Source organism: Vipera berus (genome assembly GCF_964194415.1).
Source record: "Vipera berus genome assembly, chromosome: 14".
In the NCBI taxonomy this organism is placed as follows: domain Eukaryota; kingdom Metazoa; phylum Chordata; class Lepidosauria; order Squamata; family Viperidae; genus Vipera; species Vipera berus.
In genome coordinates, this window is record NC_138217.1 from 2,592,653 (window position 1) to 2,617,113 (window position 24,461).

At 42.4% G+C, this 24,461-nt stretch overlaps 1 protein-coding gene across 1 annotated transcript in view; it reads left to right on the plus strand.

Annotated features, from left to right (window-relative positions):
• Positions 1–24,461, plus strand: part of SPPL3 (signal peptide peptidase like 3) — a 111,019-nt gene that overhangs the window by 58,713 nt on the left and 27,845 nt on the right. The window contains exons 2-5 of the mRNA XM_081339141.1: positions 129–206; positions 18,474–18,562; positions 20,557–20,676; positions 22,471–22,549. Coding sequence (XP_081195267.1) covers positions 129–206; positions 18,474–18,562; positions 20,557–20,676; positions 22,471–22,549 — 366 coding nt within the window. The remainder of the gene's footprint in view (positions 1–128; positions 207–18,473; positions 18,563–20,556; positions 20,677–22,470; positions 22,550–24,461) is intronic.

Genomic DNA, 24,461 nt, shown 5'->3' on the forward strand with positions numbered 1-24,461 from the left:
ACATTGCAACAGGTGCTTTTAGGCTTATCCTGAATTTTAGATAAACCTTGTGCCCAATTTTGGAATGATCAAATTTTAAATTGGACTGGTTCGTTGTTGTAATACGCTGTGTCTCTCTTGCCTTCCAGGGCTTACTCCCTTGTGGACTCTAGTCAAGTATCTACGTTCCTAATTTCCATTCTTCTCATTGTTTACGGCAGCTTCAGGTAAGGCCATTGGCTTTCGTGTAACGCCACTCCTCCTCCCCCTACTCCCAGCAAGTCCCGTCTGCTGAATGTATATTGAGGCTATTTCCCTGAAATGTAGAATTGCAAAGCTGGCCAGAACTGAAGAGCTGGTCCTTTAGCATGTTACTTGTTCCTGGAAGCTTTCATGGAAGCTTTTTTTTTTTAAGAAAAGATTGTGAAGAAGCAATTACTTTTTATTGTGACTTATTTAAAGGTGAAAATTGAAGCATTTGTCAATTTATTCTTAAAGCTCATTTTAATCCAACTTGTAATAAAAATTGCAATCTGGCTCTTTTATCTGAAACGCACCAGATAAATTCAGGGAAAGAGTGACACATTCCTTCAATTTCTAAGAAAAAAATAAGCAAAGACTCCAGAGCTGCTAAAGAAGCCTGGGAAATCTAAAAATAACACAGTATTGTGCAGTTGCTGCTCTTCTTCAGTGTTGTTTTTGTTAAATTCACAGAGATTAGATACTTTGGGGAAGAACTGAAATGTTCTAAAATTGCTATTCTTGATGTACTGAAGAGGACGTTTTACAGGGAAGATAGGCAGGTAGCTAGGCAGACAATTTATTGATTGATTAGTTTTATGACCAGTTAAAATAAAAATTAAAATTAAAATTAAATTCAAGTTAGGCTACCAAGTTAAAATAGGTAAAAGAAAAAGTTAAAATAGGTAAAACAAAATACAATGATAAAATATGTGCTAAACACAAAGAATCATCATTCCCTTGCAGGGACGAGCCGAGGAGTTTAGTCATCATCTGACGGACAAAATCGCTCAGATCCGGACCGGCTTGGACTCTGACTGGGCAGAGTCTGATGTGGAGGAATCAGGCGGTCTTGAGCACGTTATCTGGACTGAGTTCGACCCTGTTTCCCCTGATGATGTGGACAGGATCATGGGGAGACTGAGCTCCACCACCTGTTTGTTGGATCCGTGCCCCTCCTGGCTAGCTTATGCGGCTCGGGAGGGAACACGAGGCTGGTTCCATGCAGTGATAACTGCTTCTTTGAAGGAGGGTGTCTTCCCTGCCGCCTTGAAGGAGGCGGTGGTGAGACCCCTCCTCAAGAAGCCTGCTTTGGACCCGGCTGTTTTAAACAACTATCGTCCAGTCTCCAACCTTCGCTTCCTGGCGAAGGTTGTTGAGAGTGTGGTGGCGCATCAGCTCCCTCTGTTCCTGGAGGAAACTGATTATCTGGACCCGTACCAATCGGGCTTCAGGCCCGGACACAGCACGGAGACGGCATTGGTCGCGCTGGTGAATGATCTCTGGAGGGCTAGGGACAGGGGTTGCTCCTCTGTCCTGGTCCTATTAGATCTCTCAGCGGCTTTCGATACCATCGACCATGGTATCCTGCTGCGGCGTCTCAGGGGGTTGGGAGTGGGAGGCACCGTCTTACGGTGGTTCTCCTCCTACCTCCAGGGCCGCTCGCAGTCGGTGTTGACAGGAGGGCAGAGATCCGCCCCGAGGTCTCTCATTTGTGGAGTCCCTCAGGGGTCGGTTCTCTCGCCCCTCCTGTTCAACATCTACATGAAGCCGCTGGGCGAGATCATTCGTGGTTTTGGGGTGGGGTATCACCAGTATGCTGATGATACCCAACTTTTTCTTTCCACCCCGAACCAACCCAGTGATGCCCTCTCCGTGATGTCCCGGTGCCTGGAGGCGGTCCAGGTCTGGATGGGGAGAAACAGGCTTCGTCTCAATCCCGCCAAGACTGAGTGGCTGTGCATATCGGCGTCTCGGGTTAACCAAGTTATTCCACCTCTAATGATGGGGGGTGAGGTGTTACCCCCCGTTGATAGGGCTCGCAACTTGGGCGTCCTCCTGGATTCACGGCTCAATTTTGAAGATCACATAGGAGCCGTGACCAGGGGGGCTTTTGCACAGGTTCGCCTGGTGCGCCAGTTGCGTCCCTATCTGGACCGAGACGCCCTACGCACAGTCACTCATGCGCTTGTGACCTCCCGTTTGGACTACTGTAACGCTCTCTACATGGGGCTGCCCTTGAAGACCACTCGGAGGCTTCAACTGGTGCAGAATGCGGCCGCGCGAGTTGTAATGGGGGTTTCCCGATACTCCCATGTAACACCTCTACTCCGCGAGCTGCATTGGCTTCCGGTTGCCCTCCGGGTGAAATTCAAGGTGCTGGTTATCACCTATAAAGCCCTATATGGCCTGGGTCCGGGTTATTTGAGGGAACACCTGCTGCCGGCATCAAACGCCCTTCGCCCAGTGCGCTCCCACAGGGAGGGTCTGCTCAGGGTTCCGCCGGTGAGAGATTGCCGGCGGGTGACACCCAGGGATAGGGCCTTCTCAGTGGGAGCGCCTGCCCTCTGGAACCAGCTGCCAGTAGAGCTGAGGACTGCTCCCGACCTCCGATCATTCCGCCGGGGCCTGAAGACCTGGCTCTTTGAGCTCTCGGGCCCAGGCTGAGGGGAAAATTTTAACTGGGGTTTTAATGTACAGGGTGAATTTAATGCTTTTTAAATTGGTTTTAACTTTTGTATGTTTTGATTTTAATTCCCTGTAAACCGCCCTGAGTCCTCAGGGAAAGGGCGGTATACAAATGCAAATATTAAATTATTAAATTAAATCATTCAAGCATAGTAGTTTGATTTAATATAATTTAAATGCTGTCCATCTCACTCTACAAAGCAACTTATCACTTTTACATGATACCCCGATCAGTTTTATTTTTATTTTATTTATCACATTTAATAACCGCCCATCTCTCTCACAGAGGCCTCCGGGCAATGTATGAGTAAAATATTAAGACCTAAAAAAAAGTATATACTCTGGTCTGTTCATTATAAGAGTTCTTGGCTGAACTGCCTTGTCTGTAAACTTAGCAGATCTGCTCACGATGTCTACATTAGAGCCCAGGAGGAAATGGGGCTGTCTACAATTCAGGTCCCAGTGGGCCGTCGTTTCAAGTAGGAATTTTAAAACAACTAAGCCTAAAAAGGCATATAGTTGATGAATAAATGTGGGGCAACAGATATACTTATCTTCTCATGATATCACAAGGAATGGAAATGCTCGTATTTGGCCATGGAATCCAACAACTCAAATCTTGCTCTTCTTAGGTCTTGTGTCAAACTTAATGACTGGTGTTTTTTTGGTTTGGAAAGTGGTTTTGTTTTTAGCCAACCAATTTAAAGAACATTTTTCTTGCCAATAACTCCATGTCTGTTTAGAAATTGATAACTAGGATTCTGCATGGGAGGGTTGAGATAGCATTGGATGGAAACCCCATGCTGTAAAATAAGTTTAGTACAGGTAACCCCTGAGTAACGAGCATTCACTTAATACTCGTTCAAAGTTACATGACTTTTCACTCGGACGGAATGGAGGATTTGTATTTTTTGCAGTCATTTACCCAACACAGAGGCATGGACAAATCATTTGTTAAAAAAAACTCAGTGAGGGCTGACACAGGTAGCAAAAGAAATATCTATGGAGATTCTCAGTCATCCATCCAAGGACATGGTTGTCCCAAAGGTGCCTTATCTGTATTGGGTAAAGACTATTCCTAAATAGGTGAAAGAATTTACTTATCCAAGATGTTTCTCATCCAGCAGCCAGTTATATGTCACACTTTTATTTTTGCTGAATACCACCACTTTTCTTTTAGTGATGTTTAAAGAGTACACAGTAGGTTTTTTAGCTTTTGCAGCATTCTTCTCGGGACTACTTGGGAATCTGCCATCAGAACCGTACTGTCAGCATATAAGAGTATATTAATAAATTTATCATGCATCTTTGACATTTGAGTGTCTAGAGCATATAGGGATGTTGGGATGTTGGGATGTTGTTGTCAGAGAGATTTAAAAGCATTGAGGCTAGAACACTACCCTGTCTAATATCTTTATTAGAGTAGTGTACTTTGAGCTAGAGAACCATTTACACCAATGCACACTGGGTGTTTGAATACAGAGCCTTAAACAGGAGCAAGAGTAAACTCCAACGTTTATGACTTCATTGATTGGCTGATTGATTATGGGCCATTGTGTCAGTTCTTACCACATTCAGAGCTTCTCTCCAAGAGGATCTGTCCACCACCCGATCCTTTAGGTCTTCCTATGATGTACACATGGTGGTTGTCCTCTTCTCTATATTCCTTCCACCTTTCCAAGCATTATAGACTACTCCAGAGATCTAGGTCTTCACACAATGTGTCCAAAGTGTAATAATTTGAACTTGGTCATTTGTGCCTCGTAAAAAACTTTGGGTTGATTTGCTTGAAAATTAATTTGTTTTCTAGGCCAGAATGTAGGGCTCAAACTTGTCATCCAGAGGAGACTAACCCCTCCTTTTCAGCCTTCCTCTTACTTCTGCAGAAAAGGAAGAACTTTTTCTCATTATAGGTCATGTGTTTTTTTAAAAAATGACAGGAAAAAAGGGGGTACCTTTAGGCAAAGAGGAGGAGAAGAAGCCCCCAAACTGTGCAGATATGCAGGGGTGCCATGTAGGGACAGACAGATCATCTCCTTTGTTCCTGGTCAGCTGGCCAGACAGATTAGTAGAAAGCAGCTTTTCACCGTGCTGGGAGGGTCTGGGTGGGTGCAACTCCCCACTTCTGCCCTCAGGTGAGTAAAGGGTGAATGAGGTCAGCAGACAGTTCTCTCTACTGAACTCAGTGAACTTCAAGCATCCCTACTAGGAGACCCAGGGAAGGCCAGGCTTCTTATTCAGACGAAGTGCACTGTCCCTACCTCCAGGTCAAAAGGAACAGCCAGGTAAAACGGACAGTTATATGATGAGGGTGGAGTCAGCATTCAGGCACATCACTTCCATAAACTGTTCAAATGAGGACCCAGATTGTTGGGGGCAATTAAGCTGACTTTGTAATAATGCCGCTTGGGGTGTGTGTGAAAGCCCTAATAAGCAGGCATATACATAGAATGAAGGCTACTGCTAAGCTTGTAAGCCGCCCTGAGTCTTTGGAGAAGGGCGGGATATAAATGGAATTAAAATAAAAAAATAAAATAAAAAACTTGGATTCCTCCAACGTGGAAATCAAAAACCCAACAAGAACCTTAAACATGGATTCCGCAAACACTTACTAGTAGCACCTGTTGTCTAAACTGGATCTGAAATTTCTTGATGATGATGATGATGATGAACCCATTTCTATTTGGGAATAAGTGGATAGCTATCCTAGGACTTCCGGTGGCTCCGCGGCGACGGAGACAGCCTTCCCGGGCTGCCCGCGGCTCAGCTGTTGTTTTTTCGCCCGAAACAGCGCCGATCAGCTGTTCGGGCGAATTTGAAGCCCCCTCCTCGGGAGAAGAGGAGGGGGTGAGGCCCCAGGTAGGGGTAGAGTTCTCCGGGGCCGCCTGAGCTTGGAGCTTGGGCGGCTGAAGGATTGAACTCCCCCGAAGCCTGGGTTGCTCCCAGCTGGCTGGCGTCTCTGCTCCGGACTTCTTGGAGCAGAGCCAGGCGTCTGCGACCACCCCTGCCTGAAGAAAGGACTATGGATTAAAGGAGCAGGCAGAGCGGTACAAGAGGAAAAGGTGAAGAGGATTATTTTATTATACTCTCGAGCTTGATGGACTTTTTAAACTTTTAGTGAAAGTGCGTCACAATTGAAAAGTAAAAGATGGCGGCTAAACCTCCCCCTAAAACTCTTCGGAGTGGTGGATCTTCTCCGGTGCAACAATCATCATTACAGGCGTTGCATCCTCCTGATGTATTGACACCGAAGGACTTACGAGATGCTCTGGATAAACTTTTGGAATCAATTAATCAATCAATGGCTGATAAATTTGCACAGATGGAGGAGAAATTGGAGAAACTGGAGGAGAGAATGGAAGAGAGGATGGAACAGAAGCTCAGCGTTATGAAGGTAGACATTTTGTCTTCAGTGCATAAAGTGGCGGAATGTGTGGAAGATTTAGATGAAAAATTGGATGATTTGACTCAAAAGAATGAAATATTAGAAGTTAAAGTACGGGAGAATGAAAATTTAAGAGACAAAATGGAAAGGGAGTTAAGCCTTGCCCAATATTACCAGATGCAGTTTGCTGTTAGAATCAGAGGCTTAAAAGAGAACATTAAGGAAGATTTAAAGCAGCTGGTTTCTGAGGCTTTTGAAGTGGTATTGAATCAGCCAGCATCTGAAATAAGAGCAGCTATGGATAAAGTGTTCCGTGTAAACTCATGGATTGCCAGACAGAGAAAGTTGCCTAGAGATGTGGTGGTTTACTTCACAAAAAGAGAAATCAGAGATGAAGTTATACAAGCTGCCTATGATGCTAAAGTTGTGATTGCTGATCAAGAAGTTTTGGTTTTAAAAGAGATCCCTCCAAAGATTTTGAGGAGAAGGAAGGATTTTACATTTCTTGTGCAAGAGCTTAAGCAACGAGATATAAGGTTCAGATGGGAGATTCCAGACGGGCTGATGGTGATGTATGAAGGCAAAAGGTACCGGTTGATTACTGTGAAGCAAGCGCGTGATTTCTACAATACTGTTTTAAAAGCAACCCCATTAACACTTCTGGAAGCTGCAAAGGGATCGGGAGAAGGAGAAGGAGAACATCAAGAGGATGAAACTGAGGAAAATGGTGCTGGAGGAGGTCAAGCTACAACCTCTTTGGATGATCCTAGAGAGCAAAGGGTAACGCGTGCTGCTTTAAAAAGAGCAAAGAAAATAAAAGAACAAGATCAGCAAAAGTCTTCAGAATCTTCACAATGTACTCATAGCCAAGCAGTGGGAGGAGCACGGCCTAAAGAAGATAGTCCTATCAAAGCAGTGCTTCAAGAGCTTTGGGAGGATATGCATGGCAACTAAATTTTTGACTTGGAACGTTAATGGACTAAATTCACCACAGAAGAGAAAGAAGGTTTTTCAATATTTAAAACAATTTAAGATAGATGTTATATGTTTGCAAGAAACGCATATTAGGGCTATGGACCAAAAGTTTTTATTGAACTCAAGACTGGGTACGCATTTTATTGCCTCTGCAATGAATAAGAAAAATGGAGTGGTTGTTTATATTAAAAGTGCCATAACAGCGGATTTAATTGAAGCAGATAAGCATGGAAGATACGTATTGATAGACTTGTTGTTAGAAGGCAAAAAGACGCTTCTAGTTGGACTGTATGCCCCTAATCAACAACAACAACAGGCTGACTTTTTTAGTTTACTTTATACAAAGCTTACCCAGTTGGATTATAAATCTTTTATTTTTATGGGGGACTGGAATGGTGTTATGGATGTACAGATGGATAAGGCTGGAGCTTTTAAGCGCATTCCAAGTCATGCTAGACTGCCTAAATCTTTTTTTGAAATGAAGGATGACTTGGAATTGCGAGATATCTGGCGCGAGAGACACCTGCAGGAAAAGGATTATACTTTTTATTCTGATAGACATAAATCTTTTTCGAGGATTGATTTTATTTTGGTGACTAATGACTTTTTTTTGAGGACTAAAAAGGTGAAGATTTGTGCAAGAACTATCTCTGATCATAGTCCAGTGTGGTTAGAGATTGATAAGGAGAAAAGAGACAGGCGCTCGTGGCGCGTAAATGAGAATTTGTTTAGAAATCAGAGAAATGTGGAAGAATGCAAACAGCGGATGAAGGATTTTTTTGAAACTAATATGAACAAAGGTACTTCTATGGACATGGTGTGGGATGCTAGCAAGGCATACATGAGAGGGGTGTTGATATATATGAACAACAAACATAGACGTGCTGTGGAAGCTAGGAGGAAAGAACTGGAGAATGAAATAAAGGAAAAAGAAAAGGCATTGATTTTGAATTCAGAGGATGTGAAGACTAAGGAGGCTATTAAATTGTTAAGAGGACAATTTGATAAATTAATGGCTGACCAAGTGGCAACCAATCTGCGGTTTGCCAGGCATAACACTTTTTGTAACGCTAACAAACCAGGCAGATGGTTAGCTTATAGATTGAGGAAAAAACAAAGGGCTTCTAATATAGACAAGATTGAGCATAAAGGAAGGGTTGTGTTTCAACAGGACCTTATCAAGGACGCTTTTGTGGATTTTTATTCTAAATTATATGCTAAGGAGAAAATTAATGAAAAGGACATTGATATATATTTGGAAAATGCTAGCATCCCGGTTCTTACGCAAGTACAAAAAGAAGGGATTAATCAATTGATCACAGAAGAAGAAATTTTTATAGCAATTAAGGAATTGAAGGTGGATAAAGCACCAGGTACGGATGGCTTGACTGCGGCCTATTATAAAAATTTACAATTAGAAATGATAAAACCGTTAAAGGAACTGTTCCAGACAATCCAGAGGGGGGGAAAGGTGCCACCGTCTTGGAGAACAGCTTTTATCTCTTTGATTCCGAAGGAAGACCAAGATGTTACTCAAGTTAAAAATTATAGACCGATATCGCTTTTAAACACAGATTACAAGATATTTGCTAAGGTTTTGGCTAATAGACTGATGAGGGTTCTGCAACAGGTGATTCATGGGGATCAAACAGGGTTTATTAGTGGTAGGCAAATGAAAAATAATGTGAGGCATATAGTTGATGTGTTAGAGTTTTTGGAAAGGAACAACCAGATTGCTGCGGTGCTAATTTTTTTAGATTCTGAAAAAGCTTTTGATCAATTGAATTGGAAATTTTTGTTGAAAGTTTTAGATAAAATGGATTTTGGGGAAAATTTTTTACAACCGATTAGGGCATTATATCAAAAACAAACTGCCCGAATTATAGTTAATAATAGCTTGACAGAAGCATGTATTATTGAGAAGGGCACAAGGCAAGGGTGTCCGTTATCGCCCTTGTTATTTGTGTTAACATTAGAGATATTATTGGTTAAAATTCGGAATTCGGAAAAAATTTGTTGTTGTTAGTTGCGAAGTCGTGTCCGACCCATCGCGACCCTATGGACAATGTTCCTCCAGGCCTTCCTGTCCTCTACCATCTTCTGGAGTCCATTTAAGCTCACGCCTACTGCTTCAGTGACTCCATCCAGCCACCTCATTCTCTGTCGTCCCCTTCTTCTATTGCCCTCAATCTTTCCCAGCATTAGGCTCTTCTCCAGTGAGTCCTTCCTTCTCATTAGATGGCCAAAGTATTTGAGTTTTAGCTTCAGGATCTGGCCTTCTAAAGAGCAGTCAGGGTTGATCTCCTCTAGGACTGACCGGTTTGATCGCCTTGCAGTCCAAGGGACTCGCAGGAGTCTTCTCCAGCACCATAGTTCAAAGGCTTCAATTCTTTGGCGCTCAGCCTTTCTTATGGTCCAGCTTTCACTGCCATACATTGCAACTGGGAAGACCATAGCCTTGACTATACGCACTTTTGTTGACAGGGTGATGTCTCTGCTTTTTAGTGTGCTGTCTAGATTTGCCATGGCTTTCCTCCCCAGGAGCAAGCGTCTTTTTATTTCTTGGCTACAGTCCCCATCTGCAGTGATCTTGGAGCCCAGGAAAATAAAATCTGTCACTACCTCCATTTCTTCCCCATCTATTTGCCAGGAATTGAGAGGGCCAGATGCCATGATCTTGGTTTTCTTAATGTTTAGTTTCAACCCAAGTTTTGCACTCTCCTTCTTCACTCGCAACAAGAGGCTCTTTAGTTCCTCTTCACTTTCTGCCATTAGAGTGGTATCATCTGCATATCTTAGGTTGTTGATGTTTCTTCCGGCAATCTTAATTCCAACTTTTGATTCATCTAGCCCTGCCTTTCTCATGATGTGCTCTGCATATAAGTTAAATAGGCAAGGCGACAGTATACAGCCTTGCCGGACTCCTTTCCCAATTTTGAACCAATCAGTGGTTCCGTGTCCAGTTCTCACTGTTGCTTCTTGGCCTGCATATAGGTTTCTCAAGAGACAAATAAGATGGTCTGGTATGCCCATCTCTTTAAGGACTTGCCAGAGTTTGTTATGATCCACACAATCAAAGGCTTTAGCATAGTCAATGAAGCAGAAGTAGATGTTTTTCTGGAACTCTCTAGCTTTCTCCATGATCCAGCGTATGTTAGCAATTTGATCTCTAGTTCCTCTGCCTCTTCGAAATCCTGCCTGTACTTCTGGTAGTTCTCGATCCACATACTGCTGGAGTCTAGCTTGTAGAATTTTAAGCATAACTTTACTAGCATGAGAAATGAGTGCAATGGTGCGATAGTTTGAACATTCTTTGGCACTGCCTTTCTTTGGAATTGGAATGTAAACTGATCTTTTCCAATCCTGTGGCCACTGTTGAGTTTTCCAAATTTGCTGGCAAATTGAGTGAAGCACTTTTACTGCATCGTCTTTTAAGATTTTGAATAGCTCAGCTGGAATACTGTCACCTCCACTAGCTTTGTTGTTGCTCAGCTTTTCTAAGGCCCACTTCACTTCACATTCTAGGATGTCTGGCTCGAGCTCAGTGACCACCTCATTGTGATTATCAGGGACATTAAGCTCATTCTTGTATAGTTCTTCTGTGTAATTTTGCCACCTCTTCTTAATCTCTTCTGCCTCTGTTAGGTCCCTGCCATTTTGGTCCTTTATCATGCCCATTTTTGCATGAAACGTTCCCTTCATCTCTCCAATTTTCTTGAAAAGATCTCTGGTCCTCCCTATTCTATTGTTTTTTTCTATTTCTTTGCATTGTTCATTTAAGAAGGCATTCTTATCTCTTCTAGCTATTCTTTGGAATTCTGCATTTAATTGGGCGTATCTTTCTTTTTCTCCCTTGCCTTTCGCTTCCCTCCTTTCCTCAGCTATTTGCAAAGCTTCCTCAGACAGCCATTTTGCTTTCTTGCATTTCTTTTTCTTTGGGATGGTTTTGGTTGCTACCTGTTGTACAATGTTGCGAACCTCTGTCCATAGTTCTTCAGGCACTCTGTCTATCAGATCTAATTCCTTAAATCTATTTGTCACCTCTACTGTATATTCAACAGGGATATGATTTAATTCATACCTGACTGGCCTAGCGCTTTTCCCTACTTTCTTTAATTTAAGCCTAAACTTTGCAACAAGAAGCTCATGGTCTGAGCCACAGTCAGCTCCTGGTCTTGTTTTTACTGACTGTATAGAGCTTCTCCATCTTTGGCTGCAGAGCATATAGTCAATCTGATTTCTGTGTTGACCGTCTGGTGATGTCCATGTGTAAAGCCGTCTCTTGGGTTGTTGGAAAAGAGTGTTTGCTATGACCATCGTATTCTCTTGACAAAATTCTATCAGCCTGTGCCCTGCTTCATTTTGTACTCCAAGGCCAAACTTGCCTGTTATTCCAGTTATCTTTTGGCTTCCTACTTTAGCATTCCAATCTCCCATGATGATAAGGACATCATTTTTGGGTGTTAGTTCTATAAGGTGCTGTAGGGCTTCATAGAACCGGTCAATTTCATCCTCTTCAGCACTGGTGGTTGGGGCATAGACTTGGACTACTGTGATATTGAATGGTTTGCCTTGGATTCGAACTGAGATCATTCTGTCATTTTGAGGGTTGTATCCCAGTATTGCTTTTCCTACTTTTTTATTGACTATGAAGGCTACTCCATTTCTTCTGAGGGATTCTTGCCCGCAGTAGTATACCTGATGGTCGTCTGAATTAAATTCACCCATTCCTGTCCATTTTAGTTCGCTGATACCTAAGATGTCGATGTTTAGTCTTGTCATCTCTTGTTTGACCACGTCCAGCTTTCCTTGATTCATGGATCTTACATTCCAGGTTCCTATGGAGAAAGAATCTTTACAGCATCGGACTTTCCTTTCACCACCAGACATATCCACAGCTGAGCATCCTTTCGGCTTTGGCCCAGTCGCTTCATTCTTTCTGGCGCTACTAGTACTAGCCCTCTGCTCTTCCCCAGTAGCATATTGGACGCCTTCCGACCTGAGGGGCTCATCTTCCAGCGTCATATCGTTTTGCCTTTTGGTACTGTCCATAGGGTTTTCATGGCAAAGATACTGGAGTGGGTTGCCATTTCCTTCTCCAGTGGATCACGTTTTGTCAGAACTCTCTGCTATGACCTTTCCGTCTTGGGTGGCCCTTCACGGCATAGCTCATAGCTTCACTGAATTACGCAAGCCCCTTCGCCACGACAAGGCAGTAATCCATGAAGGGGCGGAAAAAATTAAGGGGATTCAAATTGGAGATCAGGACTACAGATTGAGAGCATTCGCAGACGATCTGGTTGTTACAGTGACCCAGCCAGAGAACTCGGTTGTGGACCTGATGGAGATAATAACACAATATGGGAAGGTTTCTGGATTTAAGGTTAATGTACAAAAAACAAAAATTTTGGCCAAAAATATGACAACATCGCAAAAGGCCCTTTTAGAAGGATTAACTGGATTTGAGATTGTTAAAAGGGTTAAATATTTGGGGGTGATTTTGTCGCCCTCTAATACAAAGCTATATAAAAATAATTATGAAAAATTATGGGGGAAAATTCAAAAAGAATTGGAGAGTTGGAAAAAATTGCAATTGTCTTTGTTGGGACGGATTGCAGCAGTAAAAATGAATGTCCTGCCTAAATTTTTATTTTTATTTCAAATGATACCGATTCTTAAGAAAGATTCCAATCTGGAGGAATGGCAGCGAGGTATCAATAAATTTGTGTGGGCAGGGAAAAAACCACGAGTTAAACTTAAGATTATGCAGGATACTCGTGAGAGAGGTGGCCTTAAATTGCCTAATTTTAAATTATATTATGAAGCTGCTGCATTGGTAGAAATAAGTGACTGGATTAATTTGACGCAAGGGAGGTTATTAAATCTTGAGGGCCACGATTTGTTGTTTGGCTGGCATGCATATTTGTTGTATGATAAGAAGGTAGACAACGTGTTTAGGGTGCATATTTTAAGACAGGCATTGCTGAGAGTTTGGAAGAAGTACAGACATAAGTTAAGTTGCAAGATACCATTGTGGGCAATTCCAAAACACGCAATAGAAAATATACATGCTGGCTTCAAACATGATTTGACTACGTACAAGGAGATTCTCAGTTTGGAAAGAAATGTTTGGTGTTTGAAATCATATAGCCTCTTGCGAGAAGAGAAGGTTGTTCAAAATTGGTTTCAATATACTCAGTTACGGGCCAGGTGGAAAGAAGACCAGAAAAATGGATTTACAATGACTGATGAAAATTTGATAAAGCAAATCAGGAATCAGGGACCAGCACATATCAAACGGATATATCTTGCATTGATAGAGATTGACTCAGAAACAGAGCTTGTTAAGGATTGTATGATAAAATGGGCCCAAAATATTCAGGAAGTTATCACAATGGACACGTGGGAAAAGATTTGGGTGAGGAACGTAAAATTTACACAAGCTCAAAATTTAAGAGAGAATTTTTACAAAATGTTTTATAGATGGCATTTAGATCCCAAAAAGCTTGCAAGTATGTATCCGAGTTATCAGCCTAAATGTTGGAGGTGCGGTGATGAAGATGCAACATATTTTCACATATGGTGGACTTGTAAAAAGGTTAAGGCTTTTTGGATAAAAGTCTGGTGGAACATGCAGAAGATTTTTAAACAGAGGATAAAGTTTTGTCCGCAATTTTTTTTGTTGGGAATAATTACAGATGCCACAGTTGTGGACACCAAGTTGATGTTGAATTTAATTACGGCGGCAAGACTTTTGATAGGCCAATATTGGAAGAAAGAGGAATTGCCGACCATAGAGGAGTGGACTTTAAAGGTTTCCGACCTGGCAGAGATGACGAAGATTTCGGCCTATTTGAAAGATCATTCGCAAGAACGCTATATTATGGAATGGAGAAAATGGATTGATTTTATCCAGAACAAGTATAGGGTTAAGAAGTTTTATGTAGCATTTGAATAAGTCTTCCTTCGTTGTTTTTTTCTTTATTATCTTAGTTTTTTTTTTTACATATTCAATATTATTATTATTTGTTTTATCTTATATAAGCTAGAGAGTGATGGATTTTAGAGTTTATAATTGTTAGTATATGATTGTTTATGATTGCTTTTTATATATATACCTTGTATTTAGCTCTGGGAAGTCGGGGGGGGGGGGAGGGGGGGAGGGGGGGAGGTAGGGAGGGGGGAGGAGGGAGGGGGAAGGGGGGATTCTTAAAGGAAAACTGTATTTTAAAACTTTTCAATAAAAAAAAAAGTGGATAGCTATCCTAGCATTGACAATCCCATTAGAACCCTGTCTGGTCTCCAAGTCAGTCAGTCATCCAAGGATGGTCTCGCCCTCCCAACAGAGTGCAAAGCTTACTTAGTTGGATACATGAGGCACTATCACTATCTATTAGGGCAGTGACTATGTGGGATTTAAAAAACCACTTAAAATGGCTCCAAGCAAACCAAAACACTTAACCCTCAGGTCAGTGGAAATGGTAGCAGATTTGGCTTTGACTCCCCAGCAGTATACAGCCAGAGCCGTGACCACCAGAATAGCAGTGCAACATGGGTTATGGCTCAGTCAAGTGGGAGATAGATCACCATCCTACTTGTGGACAAGCCCTATACGTTAAAAAAGCTGTGGACCATATCCATTTTGAAAACAAAGGCAAGAAGGTGCCTTGCCTCAGAAGCTGTGGGTGCTTCATCACTGGGGGTTTTTAAGGAGAGACTGGACAGCCACTTGTCTGAATTGACATAGGGTCTCCTGCTTGAGCAGGGGGTTGGACTAGAAGACCTCCAAGGTCCCTTCCAACTCTGTTATTCCATGTTCTATGTTTTAAGAGCAGATGCTGCTTCCTGTAGTTCTAGGCATTATGTTTCTTTCCTCCTTTGAAGAGAGTGAAGTAATATTTGAAGTTCCAAATTGATATCATCACCACTCAAGTTGGATAGTTGCCCACAGCATTGGGATACAAGTAAGACCTTACTTGCAAAGAAAGACGGGTGCTGGATTGGGCTACGTCCTAGAATTCAAAGCAAGACCAGGAAATAAGTTCTTACCATCTCCCTTCTTTCAACTGAAAGAAATGAAAAAATGTAAGGAGGAAATACAGGTAGTCCTCAACTTAACCACAATTGAACTTCTGTCACTAAATAATGCAGTCATTCAATGAGTTACACCTGATTTTATAGCAGTTTTACTGTAATTGTTAAGTGAAACATGCAGTCAATGTCAGATGCAAGCAACCAGAGCTAAATAGCTAAAGTAAGCAACTTTATTGTTCCTAAGTTACAAGAATCTCCCCAGGATGCTTGTCTTTCCCTGGGAACAACCAGATAAAAAGCTTCGTGGATTCATCCATCTATTCAATCAATCAATTTATATGTTACCCATCTTGCAGTTTGAGGCAATTTTGGGTGGCTAATCTACAAGCTAGACTCCAGCAGTATGTGGATCGAGAACTACCAGAAGTACAGGCAGGATTTCAAAGAGGCAGAGGAACTAGAGATCAAATTGCCAACATACACTGGATCACGGAGAAAGCTAGGGAGTTCCAGAAAAACATCTACTTCTGCTTCATTGACTATGCTAAAGCATTTGATTGTGTGGATCACAACAAACTGGGGCAAGTTCTGAAAGAGATGGGAGTACCAGACCATCTTATTTGTCTCTTGAGAAACATATGCGGGTCAAGAAGCAACAGTGAGAACTGGACACAGAGCCACTGATTGGTTCAAAATTGGGAAGGAGTCCGGCAAGGCTGTATACTGTCGCCCTGCCTATTTAACTTATATGCAGAGCACATCATGAGAAAGGCAGGGCAAGATGAATCAAAAGTTGGAATTAAGATTGCCGGGAGAAATATCAACGACCTAAGATATGCAGATGATACCACTCTAATGGCAGAAAGTGAAGAACTAAAGAGCCTTTTGTTGTGGGTGAAGAAGGAGAGTGAGAAAGTTGGGTTCAAACTTAACATTAAGAAAACCAAGATCATGGCATCCGGCCCTCTCAATTCCTGGCAAATAGATGGGGAAGAAATGGAGGTAGTGACAAATTTTATTTTCCTGGGCTCCAAGATCACCGCAGACGGGGACTGCAGCCAAGAAATTAAAAGACGCTTGCTCCTGGGGAGGAAAGCCATGGCAAATCTAGACAGCACACTAAAAAGCAGAGACATCACCCTGCCAACAAAAGTGCATATATTCAAGGCTATGGTCTTCCCAGTTGCAATGTATGGCTGTGAAAGCTGGACCATAAGAAAGGCTGAGTGCCAAAGAATTGAAGCCTTTGAACTATGGTGCTGGAGAAGACTCCTGCGAGTCCCTTGGACTGCAAGGCGATCAAACGGGTCAGTCCTAGAGGAAATCAACCCTGACTGCTCTTTAGAAGGCCAGATCCTGAAGCTGAAACTCAAATACTTTGGCCACCTAATGAGAAGGAAGGACTCACTGGAGAAGAGCCTAATGCTGGGAAAGATTGAGGGCAATAGAAGAAGGGGATGACAGAGAATGAGGTGGCTGGATGGAGTCACTGAAGCAGTAGGCGTGAGCTTAAATGGACTCCAGAAGATGGTAGAAGACAGGAAGGCCTGGAGGAACGTTGTCCATAGGGTCGCGATGGGTTGGACATGACTTTGCAGCTAACAACAATCTTGGGAGAGGACAGGCTTATGCCTTTGCCAGCTGCATAAGGACTCTAAGCTAAGTCCATTCTTGACTCTCCTCTTCTAGCCTAGCTGGCAGTTTCCGGACAGTCAATAAGCTAACCTGGCTTCCCCAATGACTTTGCTTGTCGCAAGCTATCTGGGAAGGTCTCAAATGGTGATCACATAACCCCAGAACGCTGCAAAGGTCATAAATACATGCTCATTGCCAAGTGCCCCAATTTTCATCATGTTATGGGATGGCTGTGATGGTCATAAGTGCATGTACTGCTTGTAAGTCAATTTTGGTGCCGTTTCAGCATTTCTAAGTCACTAAATGAATGGTTGTAAGTCAAGGGCTCCCTGTAATAGATCTCCCAAGTACTGGGAAACCATTGCAATGGAACAGGTAGTGACCAGGGAAAGGAACTCTGCCCCTGTTCCTTGCATGGGGCTGAAGAAGAATAGGGCTGGGGGAGCTGCTTGAAATTCAAGTCTGTGAACCACTTCAGAGACATTGATAAGGCATCAACTCTGTCAGCATCTTTTATCTTCATGATACTTTAGAGCAGGGGTCTCCAGCCTTGCCAGCTTTAAGACTTGTGACTTTAACTCTCAGAATTCCTCAGCCAGCAAAGCTTTAGAGAAGATCAAATACAATGGCTGTCTAATTTAGATTTTAGATTTAGATTTAGATTTTATTAGATTTATATACCGCCCTTTCCCGAAGGACTCAGGGCGGTTTACAGGGCATTTTAAAATCACATCAATATAAAATACAAAGTTAAAAGAGAATTAAAAGATTAAATTATCCCTGAAAATAAAACCCCAGTTAAAATTTGATTTTATACTAAATCTTAATTATAAACTCCAGTTTAGTAGTAAAATTCAACTGTGTGCATATAAGGGCATTGACTTGGCCAAATATTTAAGACTAACTTCAGATGTCTCTTCAGATACTAGAGTCCGGTGAGTCTAGATAGGTGGGCACTAGATCTGTTGAAAATCTTCTGGAATTCCATTATCTGTGAAGAGGTTGTGTCTCACCATCTGAGATGAGATTGTCTTGCAAGTGTCCTGAGAAGAAGTATATTTTTTATTAGTGTTGCTCAGCTGCAGAATGATCTCCCTCGGAATGTACAGCTGATCCTAACTAAATCTGAAAATCGAAATTGATTCTGTGATTGCTAGCATTTACATTGCTAGAATTTTGTAATTTTCTGCATAATTGATTTTTGTTAATACGTTTACAATTGGTGTAAGGTGCTTGGAAAATGTGCAGAAGCAGACACATTGACCAAGAAGTTGAAGGGTAAAGAAGAGACACCAGCATTTCTATCATGGAATAAATGGTATATTTGGATGGATAAAAGATTAAAGAAATGAGGGTGGCTTGGAGGTTGGTCAAAAATGAAGTGATATAGTCTTTGTTAATGAATAAGCTTTGGAGTTGAATGGTTATAAGAGACTTAATGAGTGGAATATAATTGTTAGTTTAGAAGTAGATATGTGAAATTTTTGAAATGGTTTTCAATTTTTTGATTTCTTCGTTTTTTGTATATTGTAAATGGTTTTTTTGTCTTTGTTGGTGCATGGTGTGTTTTTAACACGAAATGTAAATAAAGATTCATTTATTTAAAAAAAAAAAGGAAAATTCTACCAAAAAGTAGGTACAAATAAAAAAACCCCCCATGTTTTGATCGCACTGATATTCCATTTAAGGACACCGAAGTTATGGCCCTTCCAGATAGACGTAAAACAGATATTTTGCATGTGCTCCTCCTCTGCAGGTCCCTGAACATGGACTTTGAGAATCAAGACAAGGAAAAGGACAGCAACAGCTCGGCTGGGCCCTTCAATGGCAGCAGCACCAATAACAGTAAGATGCTTCCTCAAAGGCCAGCTTTCAGCAGAGATAACTACGCTACTTTTTTTTGGGGGGGGGGTAGACTGCGACTAGCACTGGCCACTTCCCACAGTCGGCCAATCCAGCTTTCAGGGTAGCCCTGCTGAAAGAAATGGGACTGAGGCCCTTTCTGCAGAACTGGGATGTTTAAAAATCTTCTGTTAATGGAAAGGGGTGGGGCTTTCCCGATAGGAATTAAGGTTAGGCTCCCCCCAGGTATTTTCAGCTGGGTTAGGAGGGCCCCGGCCCGTCTTCAAGGAGCTTTCCGTGTCGCCCAGTTCTACAAAAAGTGCATAAAAAGGAAAGGACTCCAGATTATATTTTTTTTGCCCAAAGTGAGAAACACAGAACACAGTTGAATGTTTCTTTGCTGGCATATGCAAGGTACAAAAATGAGCTGCTTTGTGAAAAGGGGAAGGCAATAAAAGGGAGGCAACAATGACACACACCAAATAAAAGTCAGAGAGGTGATCACACGATGTGTAAGCTTCAGCATCGGCAGAAACAACCAGAATGCCGGTGAGTCCCAGAAGCGCCTGATGAGATGTTTTTAGGAGGACCCAGACTGAGTTAAGCCATCCGGCAGAGTGAAGTCAGTGAAAGCTTATTGCTTAGTCCTGTGGGGAGAGTAACTGGTTTGTCCAGTTTTGTCCTCTGTTTCCCCTCGTTGGTGGTCTAGACCAGGGGTAGGCAACCTTGGCTCTTTTATGACTCGTGGACTTCAACTCCCAGAATTCCTGAGCCAGCTGGCTTAGGAATTCTGGGAGTTGAAGTCCACGAGTCATAAAAGAGCCAAGGTTGCCTACCCCTGGTCTAGACAGTAAAAATGACTGCATGGTTGGGCCCACCTATAATAAATAACACATTTTAGGAGCAGGTGGAGGAATTAAAATGAAATTTAGCCCATTCGGGTTACCTTGCATGAACTAGACATGTAGAACAATATCAAGGTTTTATAAATCTTTTGCTACCTTTCCTGCTAACAATTACATTCGCCTAGCACTAATACAGTCAGTCTAAAATTATGCATTTCTAATGTATGTTAATAACGGTTATTTCATTTTGACGTAGCAGTTCAATTGTCTATAAAATATAGGTGAAATGTTTTCAAGAACATTACCCTGATCTGGGAAGCTACAAGTAATACAATACAATGCATTGTTACTTCGAAGAAAGGCCTATGAAATGTACTGGGGTTCATTCCAGTTTTAATAATTTTAGTTTAAGGCAGTGGCCCCCAACCTTTTGGGCACCAGGAACTGGTTCAGTGGAGAAAGGTTTTTCCGTGGACTGGAGAGTGCATGTTTTTGGGTGCTGCCTGCATCCTGCTTCTTTGCACAGCCCGTTTCTGGCATTCCGTGGCCCAGTGCCGGTCCACAGACTGGGGATTGGGGACTCCTGGTTTAAGAGATGGTGGTGGTATATAAATAGGTTAGTGCAAAGTATTGAACTGTCTCCTATTGGACTGTGAGCGTTTTTAGTGATTAGAATTTTAAATAAAATTGAAACTACAGTATTAACAATTAACAGATTTAGAATAAAAATAATCAGGAACTTCAAAATGAATAAAACCTTCTCAGGCTGGATTAATTGACAATTGTCAATTGACAAAGCCGGATTTGCTTAATGATCCCAGCGATTCACTTCATCGTGAAAATGGTCACCATAAATGAAATTTAGGAAAACAGCCATAAAATTGGGTCCGGTCACGTGAGGTGTCCCCTAACAACCACATTGAATTTCTGCTCTTGATGGTGGCCATAAGTCAAGGACTATCTGTATTATATTTCTTATTTCCATCCTTTTCTGAATGTTTCCTATTTGCCTTTTAACAATATGCATATCGAGTTTGTCACTTTAGCTTTATTTGTTTGTGTGGCATCAAGAGGATCTAGGCTGATGCCCTTGTAGTTGTGCCTCTTGTGGGACTTCAAATAATGGTTGCCTTTCCTCCTGTTACCCTGCAGGTATCCAGACCATTGATTCAACCCAGGCACTTTTCCTGCCCATTGGGGCATCCGTGTCTCTCCTGGTCATGTTCTTCTTCTTTGACTCGGTACAGGTGGTTTTTACAATATGCACAGCAGGTGAGGCTGGTTGTCTGAAGGAGCAGTTTCCCAGCTTTTCATGATCCAGAAGCTGTGAGCTGTAAACTGGAAGCCCTCATCAAGAAATGCAGTGCTAGTGATAGAAATTGGCTGCATTTGAGGAAACGTATTTGGTTGATTTGATAAAATTTTATTTTATTTTATTTTATTATTTTATTATTTTATTTTATTTTATTTTATTTTATTTTATTTTATTTATTTTATTTATTTATTTTATTTTATTTTATTTTATTTTATTTTATTTTATTTTATTATTTTTTATTTTATTTTATTTTATTTTATTTTATTATTTTTTATTTTATTTTATTTTATTATTTTATTTTATTTTATTTTATTTTATTGGTTTACAAGCTTAGCGGCTTACAATCTAAAGCACAAATCAATGTGCTTAGCAATAGCCTTCATTCTATGTATATGCCTGCTTATTAGGGCTTCCCCCCCCCAAGCGGCATTATTACAAAGTCAGCTTAATTGCCCCCAACAATCTGGGTCCTCATTTTACCTACCTCGGAAGGATGGAAGGCTGAGTCAACCTTGAGCCTGGTGGGACTCGAACCTGCACTAATTGCAGGCAGCTGGTGTTACTTCAGGAGGCATTAGCCCACTGCTCCACCAAGGCTCTTTTATTTTATTTATTTTATTTTATTTTTATTTTTCCCCCACATACATGGCTTCCCAACTCACGATGACTTTAGACAGCTTACAGAAATAAAATCCCAATACCAAACCCAATAAGCCTCCACCCACCCACCCACCCACCCCTCGGCAACAACCGTCAAACCAACCACTTGATGGATTCTGAGTCCCCAGGTTTGTTGGCAAAACTACGCTTTTTTCACCCTGAACCTCTCACAGAAACTTGGGGTTCCAAGGAACAGTCTGAAAAACCTGGTCTAATAGTTGCCAAAAGTCTAGTCAGCCTTGTGTGTGTATCCAAGAGGGCTGAACAAACATATTTACTTTGTCAGCCCCAGCCAGCATGACCAGAAGTGAGTTGCAGCATAAATGATTTGGGCACAATGAGTCTATCAAGCCTTGATTTTTGCTTGATTTTTGGAAATACTTAACAAAGCTGTGATGCTGCCATGCACCCCCCTCCTCACCCCCTTGGCAGATGCCTGGTCTCACCTATTTCTGCTATTTTTAAGATCATTTTGTGTTTATTATAAATCTGATGTTTTTTATGCTGCTTCTTATACATTGCTCTGATTCTGTTTTACCTTTTTACTGTAGTAATTTTTTTTGTAAACCACCATGAAATTGAAGGGTGGGCATAAACCTGTAGACTAAAGCAGCTATAATGAAACACATAGCAGTACAACTTAATGCACTGGAGATTCCTTTTCCAAAACTATATTTAAGCAGTTAGAAACTCCGCAAGAGCCCCAGGTGCCTATTTCTTTCAGTGGAGCTGTGCAGAAGAACTTGGAAGATTAGAATCAAAATGTGCTGATGATGTTGCTAAACTTTCCCGGTTGCGTCTTAGTCACCCCGGGTCTGTGGGCTGAAACTTGGGGCCAGTCACAAAAAGACAGACTCTGATATACTGCACAAGGCTTTTTGTCTTCTGCCAAACGTGACGTATGCTGCTCCATTTCAGAAAGTATTTGTTTCATGGGTCTGAAGCCCCGAGGGTACCGATATTGTTCCTCAAAAAAAAAACCCAGGACTCTAAAAACAAAATTGTCTTGAGTTAATTATGGATGTCTGCTTTTCATGGATTTTTTCCCCCCAGTAATGGCATTTCCCCCCCCTCTTTCTCTTTCTCTGCAGTCCTTGCAACAATAGCCTTTGCTTTCCTCCTGCTCCCAATGTGCCAGTATTTAACACGACCTTGTTCACCTCAAAACAAGTAAGAAGGACGTTTGCTCGTCTTCTGTGTCATTAAGAGATCCTGTTGCACTGGTAGTGAAATATCTTAGCGATGAATTCTGCAGGGGCTTTTCGTGCATGCAGAGCAGGGACCACGGGCGGTCTTTTTGGGCGTCAGACAAGAAAACCCAAACCTCCTTTCCCCTGGCAATGTGGGACGCTGCTGGTGCGCAGATAATCCTGAAACAAGGGGCCCTTGTTGCTCTCTGAGCTGGGTTGTTTTCTTCCAGACGTTTCATTACCCAAAGTAGGCAACATCATCAGTGCTAGAAGGAAGTGGAATTTATGGAGAGTAGGGAGGGAGGGAGGAAGGAAGGAAAATAAAGAAAGAAGGAAAGAAAGAAGGAAAGAAGGAAGGACCATGGGGTCCTTGTTGCTCTCCGAGCTGGGTTGTTTTCTTCCAGACGTTTCATTACCCAAAGTAGGCAACGTCAACTTGACGTTAACCGTGACCATCCTAGACAAAAAGACCTGAACCCCTCCCCACCAGCAATCAGTGCCCAGATGAGCATCGATTGACCCCCAGATTAATGTCAGACCAACAATCAAGAAGTAAACAATACCCCAACCAAGAAACTGCCAAAAGAGCCAACAGTGAACAACCCACCCAAAGACTTTCTAAGACCACCCTCACCCACACCGACATGGGAAGAAGCCACTAGAACGTCAGCTGAGAGCAGACCCCCTCCTTGCTAGCACTGATGAGGTTGCATGGTTTGGGTAATAAAATGGCTGCGAGGAAAGAACTGAGCTCAGACCACAAGACCCCTCCTTCCAACCCTGAGCTACAAATACTCTCCTTTATCAGTACTGAAACAAACATCTGTCTGTCAGTCGTGCTGCCCCAATCCCACAACACTGTCTTGTAAAAACATTTTTATAAAACAATTACAATATAACAGCATCAGTAAAAATTGTTAACTACTCGAATAAAAATGGCCAGACACCAAAGGCCTCGCTTGAAGGAGAAGGAACTTCCTGGAGTCCAGGGGGAAAAGATGAACAAGGCCCGGGAGGCATACTCAGCTGTGTCGGGCCACGATCCAAAAGCCCATCTTCTGCCCACCCCCACCGCCATTTCACAAGCAGACCCTTCCCTTGCGATGGGCCGTCTTCGGTTGGCTGCCTTGCCTTTAGGGGGAGAAGAACTGCTGAAGTTCTACACCATCCTTTAGCATTGGCTTTTCAGTTTGGGCAGGGCCGTGGGAAAGTTGCTCGGTTTGATCCACGCTCTCCTCTGAAATGGTGCTCTTCGTGAATAGAAATAGAAAGAATAAATAATCATTTTAAAAGTAGAAAAAGCCAGCTGGGTGATCTTTGGCCGTTCACATTCTCAGCCTAACCCACAACCCGCCGTGGAGAAAATAGGAGGAGGACGGAGTCTTAGACCTGTTTGCTTTGAGTTGTTTAATAAAGATAACAAAGCCGAGATAAAAATCTTAATAAATAGCAGACAGAAGATCATCCTGCAGTGGGGGATGCATGACAGATTCTCCGGCCCTGCTTCTAAAACGACAAGCATTCCCCCAAGAGAAAAGGGCTCAAGGCTGGCATCTTTGAGAGGCCCTTTCCTTTGGCAGCACACGGAGCCAGCCCCCTTTCACAGGAATGCCCGCTAGCAGCCGTTGAGCATCCTCTCCTCATCTGCACAGCTAATGGGGACCGTCCTTATTTGCCTCGGACAGCAACAGCACTTCGACATAGATACCGCCCCATCGTCCCCAACCTCCCGGCCGTGGCCCTGTTGCCGGGCTTTTGCTTTAGAACGTAGGAACGGTGCCCTTTTGCTGTCGTATTTATTACACGCCTTCTGTTACACGGACACCTCCTGAAAGGCAGAAGTCTAATGGCTGATCTGAAGAGAGCTTTTGGGGTTCCCTTTAGTGCTTTTC